This window comes from Oncorhynchus mykiss, chromosome 17, assembly GCF_057628025.1.
Source record: "Oncorhynchus mykiss isolate SJ-2025 chromosome 17, ASM5762802v1, whole genome shotgun sequence".
Lineage (NCBI taxonomy): Eukaryota > Metazoa > Chordata > Actinopteri > Salmoniformes > Salmonidae > Oncorhynchus > Oncorhynchus mykiss.
Genome location: NC_143038.1, coordinates 71,773,003 through 71,790,376, shown reverse-complemented (window position 1 = coordinate 71,790,376; position 17,374 = coordinate 71,773,003). Strand labels below are relative to the sequence as shown.

Genomic DNA, 17,374 nt, shown 5'->3' with positions numbered 1-17,374 from the left:
GGGGTAATAGGTGACTCCCTCTCTGTCTAATGGAACTGGAGGGGGTAATAGGTGACTCCCTCTCTGTCTAAGGGAACTGGAGGGGGTAATAGGTGACTCCCTCTCTGTCTAAGGGAACTGGAGGGGGTAATAGGTGACTCCCTCTCTGTCTAATGGAACTGGAGGGGGTAATAGGTGACTCCCTCTCTGTCTAATAGAACTGGAGGGGGTAATAGGTGACTCCCTCTCTGTCTAAGGGAACTGGAGGGGGTAATAGGTGACTCCCTCTCTGTCTAAGGGAACTGGAGGGGGTAATAGGTGACTCCCTCTCTGTCTAAGGGAACTGGAGGGGGTAATAGGTGACTCCCTCTCTGTCTAATGGAACTGGAGGGGGTAATAGGTGACTCCCTCTCTGTCTAAGGGAACTGGAGGGGGTAATAGGTGACTCCCTCTCTGTCTAAGGGAACTGGAGGGGGTAATAGGTGGCTCCCTCTCTGTCTAAGGGAACTGGAGGGGGTAATAGGTGACTCCCTCTCTGTCTAAGGGAACTGGAGGGGGTAATAGGTGACTCCCTCTCTGTCTAATGGAACTGGAGGGGGTAATAGGTGACTCCCTCTCTGTCTAAGGGAACTGGAGGGGGTAATAGGTGACTCCCTCTCTGTCTAATGGAACTGGAGGGGGTAATAGGTGACTCCCTCTCTGTCTAAGGGAACTGGAGGGGGTAATAGGTGACTCCCTCTCTGTCTAAGGGAACTGGAGGGGGTAATAGGTGGCTCCCTCTCTGTCTAAGGGACCTGGAGGGGGTAATAGGTGACTCCCTCTCTGTCTAAGGGAACTGGAGGGGGTAATAGGTGACTCCCTCTCTGTCTAAGGGAACTGGAGGGGGTAATAGGTGGCTCTCTCTAATGTAGATTGAAGGGCTTGGTAAAATACTATAATCGCAACATGTAAAGTGTTGGTCCCATATTTCATAAGCAAGTAAAATATCTCAGAAATGTTCCATACACACAAAAAAAGTGCATTTCTCTCAAATTGTGTTCACAGATTTGTATACATCCCTGTTTGTGAGCATTTCTCCTTTAGCCAAGATAATCCATCCACCTGACAGGTGTGGCATATCAAGAAGCTGATTAAACAACATGATCATTACAAAGGTACACCTTGTGCTGGGGACAATAAAAGGATACTCTTAAAATGTGGAGTTTTGTCACACAACACAATGCCACAGATGTCTCAAGTGTTTAGGGAGTGTGCAATAGGCATGCTGAGCGCAGAAATGTCCAACAGAGCTGTTGCCAGATAATTTAATGTTAATTTCTAAGCCGCCTCCAATGTTGTTTTAGAGAATTTGGCAGTACATCCAACCGGACTCACAACCGCAGACCACGTGTAACCACGCCAGCCCAGGACCTCCATATCATAGCTTATTCACCTGCTGGATCGTCTGAGACCAGCTACCCGGACAGCGGATGAAACTGAGGAGTATTTCTGTCTGTAATGAAGCCTGTTTCGTGGGGAAAAACTAATTCTGATTGGTTGGGCCTGGCTCCCCAGTGGGTGGACCTATGCCCTCCAAGGCCCACCCATGACAGCACCCCTGCCCAGTCATGTGAAATCCAGAGATTAGGGCCTAATGAATTTATTTCCCTATAGGATATATATTATTAATATATATTAATATATATTATATGAATTGTAACTCAGTAAAATAGTTGAAATTGTTGCATGTTGTTTTTATATTGTTTGTTCAGTATAAATGACTCCCTCTCTGTCTAATGTAGATTGAATGGAATTGGAGGGCTGAGTAATTGCAGATAGGGTGGAGAATGCGATGAACATAGTCAATGAAGTCAAATGCTTTAGCTACACAAATTGTTGCATATTTAAATCAGTTACGGGGCAACTAAAAGTTGAAATCAATTTTAAGAATGGGTCTGATTCAATCAATTGTGCTTTGGCAAGGTGTTTTATGCATTCACACATGCACGGATGCCAGCACACCATAACCTTCATCTGCTTATATTGAAAACATAATTTCCATAACAAGTCAGAAAACACGAGAAATGAGACCTTCATTAAAATAACAAATGTTAAAAATGATATTTGCATTTTATTATAATATGTTTTATTAGATAAATAGAACAGTTTGTCAAATGTTTCTGTAGTCGGGTTTGAAATTCCCAGGTCTTCTGAAGATCCCCGGTCGGCGGGTTCCCAACAGGAAGATCCCTCCTGGTACCGGGAATCTTCCTACGGGGATTTCTGAAAACACCTGGACATTTTGGGGAAATTTACTGCAAATTTTGTAACTCTACTATTCTGTAGTAAAGAAAACAAAAGCTAAAGCATTTCCTTTTTATTTTACATCACCACCTCTACATTTCGGTGTAATTGTGCTTTGATAGAACAACTAGAACACAGTTACAGAACATTTCAAAACCCTCACAGAATTACAAGACTGAAATTAACAGATTTCTCAAACTCCCCTCACACCCCTATGTCAAACTACCACACACCCCTATGTCAGTCAAACTACCCACACACCCCTATGTCAGTCAAACTACCCACACACCCCTATGTCAGTGAAACTACCCACACACCCCTATGTCAGTCAAACTCCCCTCACACCCCTATGTCAAACTACCTCACACCCCTATGTCAGTCAAACTACCCTCACACCCCTATGTCAGTCAAACTACCCACACACCCCCATGTCAAACTACCCACACACCCCTATGTCAGTCAAACTACCACACACCCCTATGTCAAACTACCCACACACCTCTATGTCAGTCAAACTACCACACAACCCTACTTTATGTCAGGAAAATGGTACATGAATTGGCTGATCACATCTCATAACTCATTATTTTTAATTCAAAATATGAATATAATAATAATCTGCTGTTGTTATGATGATTGTTATTTTGGTGATTATTGATCTAAATCCATATATCTACCTGTAGCCCCTATCACTACTCCCATTGTGTTGAACAGAGGATTGGATAGCTGTACCAATGTCAAACCTCTATTAAGCCAGGTGACCAAGTGATCAGGTGACCAAGTGATCAGGTGACCAAGTGATCAGGTGACCAAGTGATCAGGTGACCAAGTGATCAGGTGACCAGGTGACCAGGTGATCAGGTGACCAGGTGATCAGGTGACCAAGTGATCAGGTGACCAAGTGATCAGGTGACCAAGTGATCAGGTAACCAGGTGATCAGGTGACCAGGTGATCAGGTGACCAAGTGATCAGGTGACCAAGTGATCAGGTGACCAAGTGATCAGGTGACCAAGTGATCAGGTGACCAGGTGATCAGGTGACCAGGTGATCAGGTGACCAGGTGATCAGGTGACCAGGTGACCAGGTGGAGTTGTCTCTATACAAGTACGTACAGGCATAGTTGCTAGGGCATGATTTGGGATTATGGGATAGTGCACACATTCAACATGAATACAATTTTAAAAAGCGTATTGATGGGATGAGGTACAGCTAGCTGGTGGATCCACCCAGGGTGGTCACACAAACCAACACAATTCATTACACACACACACACACACACACACACACACACACACACACACACACACACACACACACACACACACCAACACAATTCATTACACACACACACACACACACACACACACACACACACACACACACACACACACACACACACACACACACACACCAACACAATTCATTACACACACACACACACACACACACACACACACACACACACCAACACAATTCATTACACACACACACACACACACACACACACACACAAACCAACACAATTCATTACACACACACACACACACACACACACACACACACACACACACACACACACACACACACACACACACACACACACACACACACACACACACACACACACACACACACACACTTAATGAATATGAGGGGAGCATCATATTCCTTTACTTGTATCATTGAGGCAAACTTGGCAATAATTATAAAATAAATAAACTAAACTAAATACAAAATGTCCCACATGCAGAGGACGATATACAAGCCATGCGCTTCAAAAGATAGAACCTGAAAAGTTGACCACACGTTTGTTTTCTTCTCCTCTAAACGGTAGATCTCTCTACCGTTCTCTCCCTCTGAATGTTTTTCACCACTCATCTCGCTTGTAGTTGATTTAACCCGCTGTAGACAGAGCTACAGTCAAGATGAGATGCAGCAACACTGGATCTGAGGAGCAGCATTTACACTGGAGTTCAGTGACGCGTTACATTTCTCTACTGACCAGGGTTGGGGTCAATGGCATTTCGATTCGGTCAATTCAGGAAGTTAACAGGCTACATTTAAATGGAATTGATCCCAACCATACTACTGTCCTAATAGGATACTCAGTGACAGCTGAGTGTTGCTGATACCGTATACAGTAAAGGCATGGGGCTCTGTTGATGTTGTCTGTACAGTGTTGTGTCTGTACAGTAGTTAGTTACATTTCCCATATCTGTCTGTTTTAGAGTGAGAGGACCATATTTGCAGTGTGTTCTTGAAGAGTAGAGTCTTTGCTTCCTGGTTCTATTCCAAACATAGACATAGAACGTTCAGGATTTACTTCTAGGATTCCAAATTCCCCAAAATGTTCCAGAACAAACTTTTACAGATATTTATGTTTGGAATAGTCTTTATCTTCTCTACTTCTTGTCATTGTTGATATTTTTCCCCCTCCTCTCAGATAGTAAGAAACGTTTCCATATTGACAATCAGGTTTTCATTTCAATCCCTTATATAGAGTGTTCACGTCAGATATTCTTGTTGTATAGTTGACTTTGGTTGCATACTGCCAGGTTCTTCCTCCTTCTTCCTCCTGCCCTGATTGGCTCAGGTACTTGGCTCAGCACGTGAAGTCTTCGACGTTGCCCTGCGCTGGATGGTGAGGTAGCATGTTGGCAGGATACGTACCCGGTGTATGCAGGTTCTCACAGGGCGCCTGAGTGAAGAGAGGAGAGAGAGGAGGGAGAGAGGGATAGAGGAGGGAGAGAGGGAGGAGGAGAAAGTTGAGGGAGGGAGAGAGGGAGAGAGGAGAGAGAGGGGGGAGAGAGGAAGGAGAGAGGGAGGAGGAGAAAGTTGAGGGTGGCAGAGAGGGGGGAGAGGAGAGAGAGGGGGGAGAGAGGAAGGAGAGAGGGAGGAGGAGAAAGTTGAGAGAGGGAGAGATGAGAGAGAGGGGGAGAGAGGAGGGAGAGAGGGAGGAGGAGACAGTTGAGGGAGGGAGAGAGGGAGAGAGGAGAGAGAGGGGGAGAGAGGAGGGAGAGAGGGAGGAGGAGAAAGTTGAGGGAGGGAGAGAGGGAGAGAGGAGCGAGAGGGGGAGAGAGAGGAGGGAGAGAGAGGAGGGAGAGAGAGAGAGAGAGAGGGGGAGAGAGGAGGAAGCATAGTGGGAATGAAACCAAAGAGAAAATAGTCTACAAAATCACCCTATTAATTTCATTTTAAAGTGCACTACTTGGTCAATGTTTTTTTTATTTTTTATTTAATTTTTTATTATACCCCTTTTTCTCCCCAATTTCGTGGTATCCAATTGTTTTTAGTAGCTACTATCTTGTCTCATCGCTACAACTCCCGTATGGGCTCGGGAGAGGCGAAGGTCGAAATCCATGCGTCCTCCGTCCTCCACAACCCAACCAAGCCGCACTGCTTCTTAACACAGCGCGCATCAGACCCGGAAGCCAGCCGCACCAATAAGTCGAGGAAACACCGTGTTAGCACGCACTGCGCCCGGCCCGCCACAGGAGTCGCTGGTGCGAGATGAGACAAGGATATCCCTACCGGCCAAGCCCTCCCTAACCCGGACGACGCTAGGCCAATTGTGCGTCGCCCCACGGACCTCCCGGTCGCTGCCGGTTACGACAGAGCCTGGGAGCGAACCCAGGGTCTCTGGTGGCACAGCTGGCGCTGTACTGCAGCTGCACCACCCGGGAGGCCACTTGGTCAATGTTTTGGGGGCAGGAAGAAGGGAAGAAAGAGGAGAGGAAAGTAATGATGCAATGAAGAAAGATGATAAGATGCAGAGAAGTACAGGCTGGACTGGATGAAGGAGAAGATTATCAAAGAACTCTAAGCAGCAATCTCTCTCTTTCTCTCTCTCTCTCTCTCTCTCTCTCTCTCTGCTCTCTCTCTCTCTCTCTCTCTCAACTCTGAAAATACTTAGCCTACTGACATGGCGTTTGACGTCGTCCAGACTCAGCACTGCTCCCCGGTTATTGTTGTTGTTGTGTTTGTGTTTCTTACTTGAGCATCGACACAGCTTGTACTTGATCACCTGCAAACAAGCAAACATAGTTGCTGGTCTTTGAAGCAGTGCCTCAGAGGAACACACATTTGGAATGCAGCCAACTGACTGTTGGCAAATGTTTTTTTTTTAAATCCTATGCTAGATTTCAAATTGAGACCAATCGAGAGCATGCGACTTTAAGGTTCTATCTGCAAAAAAACAGGATTCTGGGATAATTGTCTTTAAAGTTCCCGAAACCTCATTGGTTTGAATGGTGTCAGCATTCAATCTTGTATTCTTTTGAACTTAACAACAAGAATTAGGGGCTATTTAGAGTACTATATAGGTAGAGAACATTGAACAAAAATGTAAATGGAACATTTTAGTCCCAAGTTCTCGTAATGACTATTGTAATGAGAAAGTTCTACAACTCAAAGAAGACTGATGGTACACATTTATAAATGATTACCAGTAATGTGTAAAATAATAGGATGAGCTACAGATCCCAGTTTATTCAAAATGAAAACTGTTTTTTCAATTGAAACATTTTATATAATTAATCATGAGGACATGAACAAACTGTAAACAGAAAGAGCAAATCTTGAAACAAATCCTTGCAGAACAGGCAGCTAGCTATTCTACACACGGAGGTTGTTACTCTGATACAAATCAACAGGAGGAGAAGCATCCTAACTGAATCCCAAATAAAATATGTCTAAAATGTTAATGTATGCAACAGTGGTGCAGCAGTGCATGTGCCCGAGAGATGAGCTGCTTTTCAGACACCTGGAAATGAATGATCTGCAAGCTCATTTTACGTTGGCTGGATAGTTTTAAAGGGATACAGGTAGTTTTATAGGTAGTAACTTAGTTTCCACTTTCCTAGGGTTTTGTGTCCGCCAAACTGTTTTTAAAACCAGTTAGCTGGTTATTAAGCAACATCCAGAATAACTTGGTTAGCATTTTTGGAGAATGCAGCTATGCTAGTGGAAATGGATTGTTTCCGTGTGGCTGGCTAGTTGTAAGGCCTGTGGCTGTCCACCACTCACTAGACATATTGCACGGAGGAAATCATGTGAAGGATATTTACATACAGTGAGTCTACAATAATCTGGGGTGAACTTTCTCTAGGGAGCCTAGATGCATGCAACAAAAAAACAAGACTTGAGCAAAGAACTAATTTCGTCTTCAGGGAACTTTCTGGATTCGAGAATGAAGAAAGATCTGACAAGAAACATAGACGGAATGAAGGCTCACCTCATATAGGTAGTCAAAGAGCTCCAGGATGGTGAGGATACTGGCTCCTATGAAGAGACCCATCTGACCACCGATATCACCTGAAAACACATGGAGAGACCCATCTGACCACCAATATCACCTGAAAACACACGGAGAGACCCACCTGACCACCAATATCACCTGAAAACACACGGAGAGACCCATCTGACCACCGATATCACCTGAAAACACACGGAGAGACCCATCTGACCACCGATATCACCTGAAAATACATGGAGAGACCCATCTGACCACCAATATCACCTGAAAACACACGGAGAGACCCATCTGACCACCAATATCACCTGAAAACACACGGAGAGACCCACCTGACCACCGATATCACCTGAAAACACACGGAGAGACCCATCTGACCACCAATATCACCTGAAAACACATGGAGAGACCCACCTGACCACCGATATCACCTGAAAACACATGGAGAGACCCACCTGACCACCAATATCACCTGAAAACACACGGAGAGACCCATCTGACCACCAATATCACCTGAAAACACATGGAGAGACCCACCTGACCACCGATATCACCTGAAAACACATGGAGAGACCCATCTGACCACCAATATCACCTGAAAACACATGGAGAGACCCACCTGACCACCAATATCACCTGAAAACACATGGAGAGACCCACCTGACCACCAATATCACCTGAAAACACACGGAGAGACCCATCTGACCACCAATATCACCTGAAAACACATGGAGAGACCCACCTGACCACCGATATCACCTGAAAACACATGGAGAGACCCATCTGACCACCAATATCACCTGAAAACACATGGAGAGAACCATCTGACCACCAATATCACCTGAAAACACATGGAGAGAACCATCTGACCACCGATATCACCTGAAAACACATGGAGAGAACCATCTGACCACCGATATCACCTGAAAACACACGGAGAGACCCATCTGACCACCAATATCACCTGAAAACACACGGAGAGACCCATCTGACCACCAATATCACCTGAAAACACACGGAGAGACCTATCTGACCACCAATATCACCTGAAAACACATGGAGAGACCCATCTGACCACCAATATCACCTGAAAACACACGGAGAGACCCACCTGACCACCGATATCACCTGAAAACACACGGAGAGACCTATCTGACCACCAATATCACCTGAAAACACACGGAGAGACCTATCTGACCACCAATATCACCTGAAAACACACGGAGAGACCTATCTGACAACCAATATCACCTGAAAACACACGGAGAGACCTATCTGACCACCAATATCACCTGAAAACACACGGAGAGACCTATCTGACCACCAATATCACCTGAAAACACATGGAGAGACCTATCTGACCACCAATATCACCTGAAAACACACGGAGAGACCCACCTGACCACCAATATCACCTGAAAACAAACGGAGAGACCTAAAGTATCAAAATGTATGCACTCACTGTCAGTCGATCTGGGTAAGAGCATCTGCTAAATTACTTGAATGTCATTGTAACATGTTTATAGTAATCTAATTAAAAATGTATAATAACAGTTTTTGGCTTTTTTTTCAATTTCCATACAACTGGTGAAAACAGCGTTTTTCTTACCCAGCAACCCTGCGAACTCGTAAGCTTTCGTCTGCTCGATGGTCTCGTAGTTCAGAGCCTCAAAGAAGATATCCAGAACCAGGATGTTATCACTGTCAACCAAGAGGGGAGGAAGAAGGAGAAGATAACTTACTGTCTATTGTAAAATGACACAGTTGTTTGTCTTTGTGGTTCATTCTAACCCCCTGAGACACACTCCGACCTTAGAGCACAGGGTTAGCCACCAGGCACTACCCTTGGAGCAGTTTAGGGTTTAGGGGTTCAGTGTCTTGATCAAGGGCACAACAGCAGGAGTCGGCATCTAGGACACTTAAGTAAAACCTCTCATCACCAAGTCCACGTCACACTTAATACCCTCATAAAACACCAAACATTGATTGGCACGGCAAGGCTTTGTCCACATCCTTGCCTGCATGACATCCTGTTTCTAATCAGTTTGTCCCCCTCCTCGCCTGCATGACTTCCTGTTTCTAATCTGTTTGTCCCCCTTCTCCCCTGCATGACTTCCTGTTTCTAATCTGTTTGTCCCCCTCCTCCCCTGCATGACTTCCTGTTTATAATGTGTTTGTCCCCCTCCTATTACTATTAAGTAATCGAATACTAATGTCCGTTCGGATATTAGAATAACCATGGCTATCTCTAGAGCAGTATGTGTGTGTGTCAATTGCCTTCAATTAATTTCCTTCTGGCTTGGACAGGCCATTGAAGGATACATACAGAGGAAACATACAGAGAGGAAACAAACAGAGGAAACATACAGAGGAAACATACAGAGAGGATACATACAGAGGAAACATACAGAGAGGAAACATACAGAGGAAACATACAGAGAGGAAACATACAGAGGAAACATCCAGAGAGGATACAGACAGAGGAAACATACAGAGAGGAAACATACAGAGGAAACATACAGAGAGGATACAAACAGAGAAAACATACAGAGGATACAAACAGAGGAAACATACAGAGGAAACATACAGAGGATACAAACAGAGGAAACATACAGAGGAAACATACAGAGAGGAAACATACAGAGGAAACATACAGAGAGGAAACAAACGGAGGAAACATACAGAGGAAACATACAGAGGAAACATACAGAGAGGATACATACAGAGGAAACATACAGAGAGGATACATACAGAGGAAACATCCAGAGAGGATACAGACAGAGGAAACATACAGAGAGGAAACATACAGAGGAAACATACAGAGAGGATACAAACAGAGGAAACATACAGAGGTAACATACAGAGAGGAAAAATACAGAGGAAACATACAGAGGAAACATACAGAGAGGATACAAACAGAGGAAACATACAGGATACAAACAGAGGAAACATACAGAGGAAACATACAGAGGAAACATACAGAGGAAACATACAGAGGAAACATACAGAGGATACAAACAGAGGAAACATACAGAGGATACATACAGAGGAAACATACAGAGGACACATACAGAGAGGAAACATGCAGAGAGGATACATACAGAGAGGAACATACAGAGAGGATACATACAGAGGAAACATACAGAGGAAACATACAGAGAGGATACATACAGAGGAAACATACAGAGAGAAACATACAGAGGATACATACAGAGGATACATACAGAGGAAACATACAGAGAGGAAACATACAGAGAGGAAACATACAGAGAGGATACAAACAGAGGAAACATACAGAGGAGACATACAGAGGATACATACAGAGGAAACATACAGAGGAAACATACAGAGGAAACATACAGAGAGGATACAAACAGAGAGGAAACAAAAAGAGGAAACATACAGAGGATACATACAGAGGAAACATACAGAGGAAACATACAGAGAGGAAACATACAGAGGAAACATACAGAGATGAAACATACAGAGAGGAAACATACAGAGGAAACATACAGAGGAAACATACAGAGGAAACATACAGAGAGGAAACATACAGAGGAAACAAACAGAGGATACAAACAGAGGAAACATACAGAGGAAACATACAGAGGAAACATACAGAGAGGAAACATACAGAGAGGAAACAAACAGAGGATACAAACAGAGGAAACATACAAAAGAAACATACAGAGGAAACATACAGAGAGGATACAAACAGAGAGGAAACAAAAAGAGGAAACATACAGAGGATACATACAGAGGAAACATACAGAGGAAACATACAGAGAGGAAACATACAGAGGAAACATACAGAGATGAAACATACAGAGAGGAAACATACAGAGAGGAAACATACAGAGGAAACATACAGAGGAAACATACAGAGGAAACATACAGAGAGGAAACATACAGAGGAAACAAACAGAGGATACAAACAGAGGAAACATACAGAGGAAACATACAGAGGAAACATACAGAGAGGAAACATACAGAGAGGAAACAAACAGAGGATACAAACAGAGGAAACATACAAAAGAAACATACAGAGGAAACATAGAGAGGATACAAACAGAGAGGAAACAAAAAGAGGAAACATACAGAGGATACATACAGAGGAAACATACAGAGGAAACATACAGAGAGGAAACATACAGAGGAAACATACAGAGATGAAACATACAGAGAGGAAACATACAGAGGAAACATACAGAGGAAACATACAGAGGAAACATACAGAGAGGAAACATACAGAGGAAACAAACAGAGGATACAAACAGAGGAAACATACAGAGGAAACATACAGAGGAAACATACAGAGAGGAAACATACAGAGAGGAAACAAACAGAGGATACAAACAGAGGAAACATACAAAAGAAACATACAGAGGAAACATACAGAGAGGATACAAACAGAGAGGAAACAAACCGAGGAAATGTTGTGAGTTCACCCTATTGTATTCTCTCTCTCTCTCTCAATTCAATTTAAAGGCATTTATTGGTATGGGAAACATCTCTCGCATCTCTCTCTCTCTCTAATCTCTCTGTCTCGCTCTCTCTCTCCCTCTCCCTTTCTCTTTCATCTCTCTCTCGCATCTCTCTCTCCCTCTCCCCCTTCTCTCTCATCTCTCTCTCTCTGTCTCTCTCTCTCTCTCTCTCTCTCTCTCTCCCTTTCTCTTTTATCTCTCTCTCTCATCTCTATCTGTCTCTCTCTCCCTCTCCCTTTCTCTTTTATCTCTCTCTCTCATCTCTATCTGTCTCTCTCTCTCTTTTCCGCTCTCTCTCTCTCTTCCTCTCATCTATCTCATCTCTTGTCTTTAGAATATCAAGCAGGGATTACTGTATTTTAAGGCCTCGGGGCACATAGTGGATTATTTAGTTTCGGAACATCCGGTAAACAAGTGTTATATCGAATTACAGGAATCCAACTGCAAGGCAAGTCAAACTGTCATACTGCACCCTAACTCCCTAAATAGTAGACCACTACATAGGGAATAGGGCATTGTTTGGGACAAAGTCCTAGTTCTAGTTCTATCCACATCTGAGTTTCCCATCAACAACACAGCTGTTTCTCTCTGATGCTGTTCCCAGACGAGTTTCCCCATCAACAACACAGCTGTTTCTCTCTGATGCTGTTCCCAGATGAGTTTCCCCATCAACAACACAGCTGTTTCTCTCTGATGCTGTTCCCAGATGAGTTTCCCCATCAACAACACAGCTGTTTCTCTCTGATGCTGTTCCCAGATGAGTTTCCCCATCAACAACACAGCTGTTTCTCTCTGATGCTGTTCCCAGATGAGTTTCCCCATCAACAACACAGCTGTTTCTCTCTGATGCTGTTCCCAGATGAGTTTCCCCATCAACAACACAGCTGTTTCTCTCTGATGCTGTCCCCAGATGAGTTACCCCATCAACAACACAGCTGTTTCTCTCTGATGCTGTTCCCAGATGAGTTTCCCATCAACAACACAGCTGTTTCTCTCTGATGCTGTCCCCAGATGAGTTTCCCCATCAACAACACAGCTGTTTCTCTCTGATGCTGTCCCCAGATGAGTTTTCCCCATCAACAACACAGCTGTTTCTCTCTGATGTTGTTCCCAGATGAGTTTCCCAATCAACAACACAGCTGTTTCTCTCTGATGCTGTTCCAAGATGAGTTTCCCCATCAACAACACAGCTGTTTCTCTCTGATGCTGTTCCCAGATGAGTTTCCCCATCAACACCACAGCTGTTTCTCTCTGATGCTGTTCCCAGATGAGTTTCCCATCAACAACACAGCTGTTTCTCTCTGATGCTGTCCCCAGATGAGTTTCCCCATCAACAACACAGCTGTTTCTCTCTGATGCTGTCCCCAGATGAGTTTCCCCATAAACAACACAGCTGTTTCTCTCTGATGCTGTCCCCAGATGAGTTTCCCCATCAACAACACAGCTGTTTCTCTCTGATGCTGTTCCCAGATGAGTTTCCCCATCAACAACACAGCTGTTTCTCTCTGATGCTGTTCCCAGATGAGTTTCCCATCAACAACACAGCTGTTTCTCTCTGATGCTGTTCCCAGATGAGTTTCCCCATCAACAACACAGCTGTTTCTCTCTGATGCTGTCCCCAGATGAGTTACCCCATCAACAACACAGCTGTTTCTCTCTGATGCTGTTCCCAGATGAGTTTCCCCATCAACAACACAGCTGTTTCTCTCTGATGCTGTCCCCAGATGAGTTTCCCCATCAACAACACAGCTGTTTCTCTCTGATGCTGTCCCCAGATGAGTTTTCCCCATCAACAACACAGCTGTTTCTCTCTGATGCTGTTCCCAGATGAGTTTCCCAATCAACAACACAGCTGTTTCTCTCTGATGCTGTTCCAAGATGAGTTTCCCCATCAACAACACAGCTGTTTCTCTCTGATGCTGTTCCCAGATGAGTTTCCCCATCAACAACACAGCTGTTTCTCTCTGATGCTGTTCCCAGATGAGTTTCCCATCAACAACACAGCTGTTTCTCTCTGATGCTGTCCCCAGATGAGTTTCCCCATCAACAACACAGCTGTTTCTCTCTGATGCTGTCCCCAGATGAGTTTCCCCATCAACAACACAGCTGTTTCTCTCTGATGCTGTCCCCAGACGAGTTTCCCCATCAACAACACAGCTGTTTCTCTCTGATGCTGTTCCCAGATGAGTTTCCCCATCAACAACACAGCTGTTTCTCTCTGATGCTGTTCCCAGATGAGTTTCCCATCAACAACACAGCTGTTTCTCTCTGATGCTGTTCCCAGATGAGTTTCCCATCAACAACACAGCTGTTTCTCTCTGATGCTGTTCCCAGATGAGTTTCCCCATCAACAACACAGCTGTTTCTCTCTGATGCTGTTCCCAGATGAGTTTCCCCATCAACAACACAGCTGTTTCTCTCTGATGCTGTCCCCAGATGAGTTTCCCCATCAACAACACAGCTGTTTCTCTCTGATGCTGTCCCCAGATGAGTTTCCCCATCAACAACACAGCTGTTTCTCTCTGATGCTGTTCCCAGATGAGTTTCCCCATCAACAACACAGCTGTTTCTCTCTGATGCTGTTCCCAGATGAGTTTCCCCATCAACAACACAGCTGATAAACCAAAAGGTCAATGTTTTAATATCTGGTGTTTTGAGTGTCTATCCACACACACATCTGTGTCCTATGAATGGTTATGTAGCTGTGTCCTATGAATGGTTATGTAGCTGTGTCCTATGAATGGTTATGTAGCTGTGTCCTATGAATGGTTATGTAGCTGTGTCCTATGAATGGTTATGTAGCTGTGTCCTATGAATGGTTATGTAGCTGTGTCCTATGCATGGTTATGTAGCTGTGTACCATGAATGGTTATGTAGCTGTGTCCTATGAAATGTTATGTAGCTGTGTCCTATGAATGGTTATGTAGCTGTGTCCTATGCATGGTTATGTAGCTGTGTACCATGAATGGTTATGTATCTGTGTCCTATGTAGGGTTGCACATTTTGGGGAATATTCAGAGGTGGAAACTTTCCGTGGGAATTAACAGGAATATATGGGAATTAACGGGAATATATGGGAATTAACGGGAATATATGGGAATTAACAGGAATATATGGGAATTAACGGGAATATATGGGAATTAACGGGAATATATGGGAATTAACAGGAATATATGGGAATTAACAGGAATATATGGGCATTAACAGGAATATATGGGAATTAACAGGAATATATTGGAATTAACAGGAATATATGGGAATTAACAGGAATATATGGGAATTAACGGGAATTAATGGAAATATATGCAAATTAATATTAATACCATTTAAATATAGATGTTTTTTTGCATTGGATATATTTACCGTATCGTATGGAGACAGAAACATAAACCTTTTACATCAACATAAATAGACATAATTTCAAATGATTAAATCCTTCCAATAGAAAAAATAAAATTGTTACGAATTGAACTTTAATTAAATGAGTTGACTCTTCACACGGGATGATTTCACTGAACAACAAAAAGAAAGGGAATATTGAATGATCCCCAATGATCAATCGCATCTCCCAAAAACGTTTTCAACATTCATCTGTAAAAACTAGAAACTAAAGCTTTGGTTGTCTTCCTCTCAGGCCTCCATGTCTTCTCCCTGGACCTCCTCAATGTCCACTTCTTGAACATCAGGCCTCATCTTCACTGTCACTTTCCAACCTTGTTGGGGATGGCTTGTTGTCAGGCTCAAAAAGCCTCAAATTTGCCTGGATGGCCACCAATTTCTCTACCCTTGTATTGGTCATCCTGTTGCGTGTTTTGATGTGTGTGTTCCCAAACAAGGACCAGTTGCGCTCTGAGGCGGCTGATGTTTGTGGGATTTGGAGGATGACGGAGGAAACAGGGGAAAGAGCCTCAGATCCACAAAGTCCCTTCCACTAGGTGGCTGAGGAGATATGTTGGCACAACTGCCATATTGCATCTCCATCCCAAAGCCCTTGCTTGGAAGTGTACTTCGCCAGACTGCCAAGAACCTTGCCCTTATCCAGGCCAAGGTGGCGAGACACAATAGTGATGACACCATAGGCCTTGTTGATCTCTGCACCAGACAGGATGCTCTTGCCAGCATACTTGGGGTCCAACATGTACACTGCAGTGTGTATGGGCTTCAGGAAGACGTCTTCACATTTTTTTCTGTATTTCAGAACTGCCGTTTCCTCTGCTTGGAGCAACAGTGAAGTGGGCAGGGCAGTACAGATTTCTCCTCTTACATCTGCAAACAGAGTCCGAACATCAGACAGGATGGCATTGTCTCCCTCAATCTTTCCAATGGCTACTGCTATAAGTTTCAGGCTGCTTACCACTCTCTCCCAAAATACATCATCCAGGAGGACCCTCTTGATGGGGCTGTTGTCACGTCCTGACCTTAGTTCCTTTTGTATGTCTCTATTTTAGGTTGGTCAGGGCGTGAGTTGGGGTGGGCATTCTATGTTTTGTTCTTGTGTTTATATTTCTATGTGTTTGGCCTGGTATGGTTCCCAATCAGAGGCAGCTGTCAATCGTTGTTTTCCCACTTTTGTTTGTGGGTGGATATTTTCCGTTTCAGTGTTTTCACCATATGGGACTGTTTCGTGTTTCCTTTATTCTCTTGTTCGTTTGAATTCAGTGTTCAGTTTATTAAAGTTATCATGGACACGTACCACGCTGCGCTTTGGTCTACTCCATCTTCCACCAACGAAAATCGTTACAGAACCACCCACCAAAAGAGGACCAAGCAGCGTGAGAAGGAGGAGAGGAGCTATCTAGAGGAATGGACATGGGAGGAGATTTTTGGAGGGTAAGGGACCCTGGGCACAGGCTGGGGAGTATCTTTTTTATTTGGATTTTTTATATATATATTTTTATTATTTTACCCCTTTTTCGTGGTATCCAATTGTTAGTAGCTACTATATTGTCTCATCGCTACAACTCCCGTATGGGCTCGGGAGAGACGAAGGTTGAAAGTCATGCGCCAAGCCGCACTGCTTCTTAACACAGTGCGCATCCAACCCTGAAGCCAGCCGCACCAATGTGTCAGAGGAAACACCGTGCACCTGGCAACCTTGGTTAGCGCACACTGCGCCCGGCCCGCCACAGGAGTCGCTGGTGCGTGATGAGACAAGGATATCCCTACCGGCCAAACCCTCCCTAACCCGGACGACGCTAGGCCAATTGTGCGTCGCCCCATGGACCTCCCGGTCACGGCCGGTTACGACAGAGCCTGGGCGCAAACCCAGGGTTTCTGGTGGCACAGCTGGCGCTGCAGTACAGCGCCCTTAACCACTGCGCCACCCGGGAGGCCCAGGCTGCGGAGTATCGCCGCCCCAGGGAAGAGCTGGAGGCA

At 44.3% G+C, this 17,374-nt stretch overlaps 1 protein-coding gene across 2 annotated transcripts in view; it reads right to left on the bottom strand.

The window, feature by feature from the left end:
• Positions 1-2,630: 2,630 nt before the first annotated feature.
• Positions 2,631-17,374, bottom strand: part of LOC110493299 (acid-sensing ion channel 1) — a 412,094-nt gene continuing 397,350 nt past the window's right edge. The window contains exons 7-10 of one of the 2 annotated variants that reach the window (XM_036950915.2): positions 9,124-9,215; positions 7,497-7,576; positions 6,186-6,287; positions 2,631-4,961 (exon numbers count right to left, since the gene is read on the bottom strand). In XM_036950915.2, the coding sequence (XP_036806810.2) occupies positions 4,866-4,961; positions 6,186-6,287; positions 7,497-7,576; positions 9,124-9,215 (370 nt within the window). In that variant the 3' untranslated portion in view covers positions 2,631-4,865. The remainder of the gene's footprint in view (positions 4,962-6,185; positions 6,288-7,496; positions 7,577-9,123; positions 9,216-17,374) is intronic. The other variant, XM_036950916.2, reaches the window with a different exon arrangement.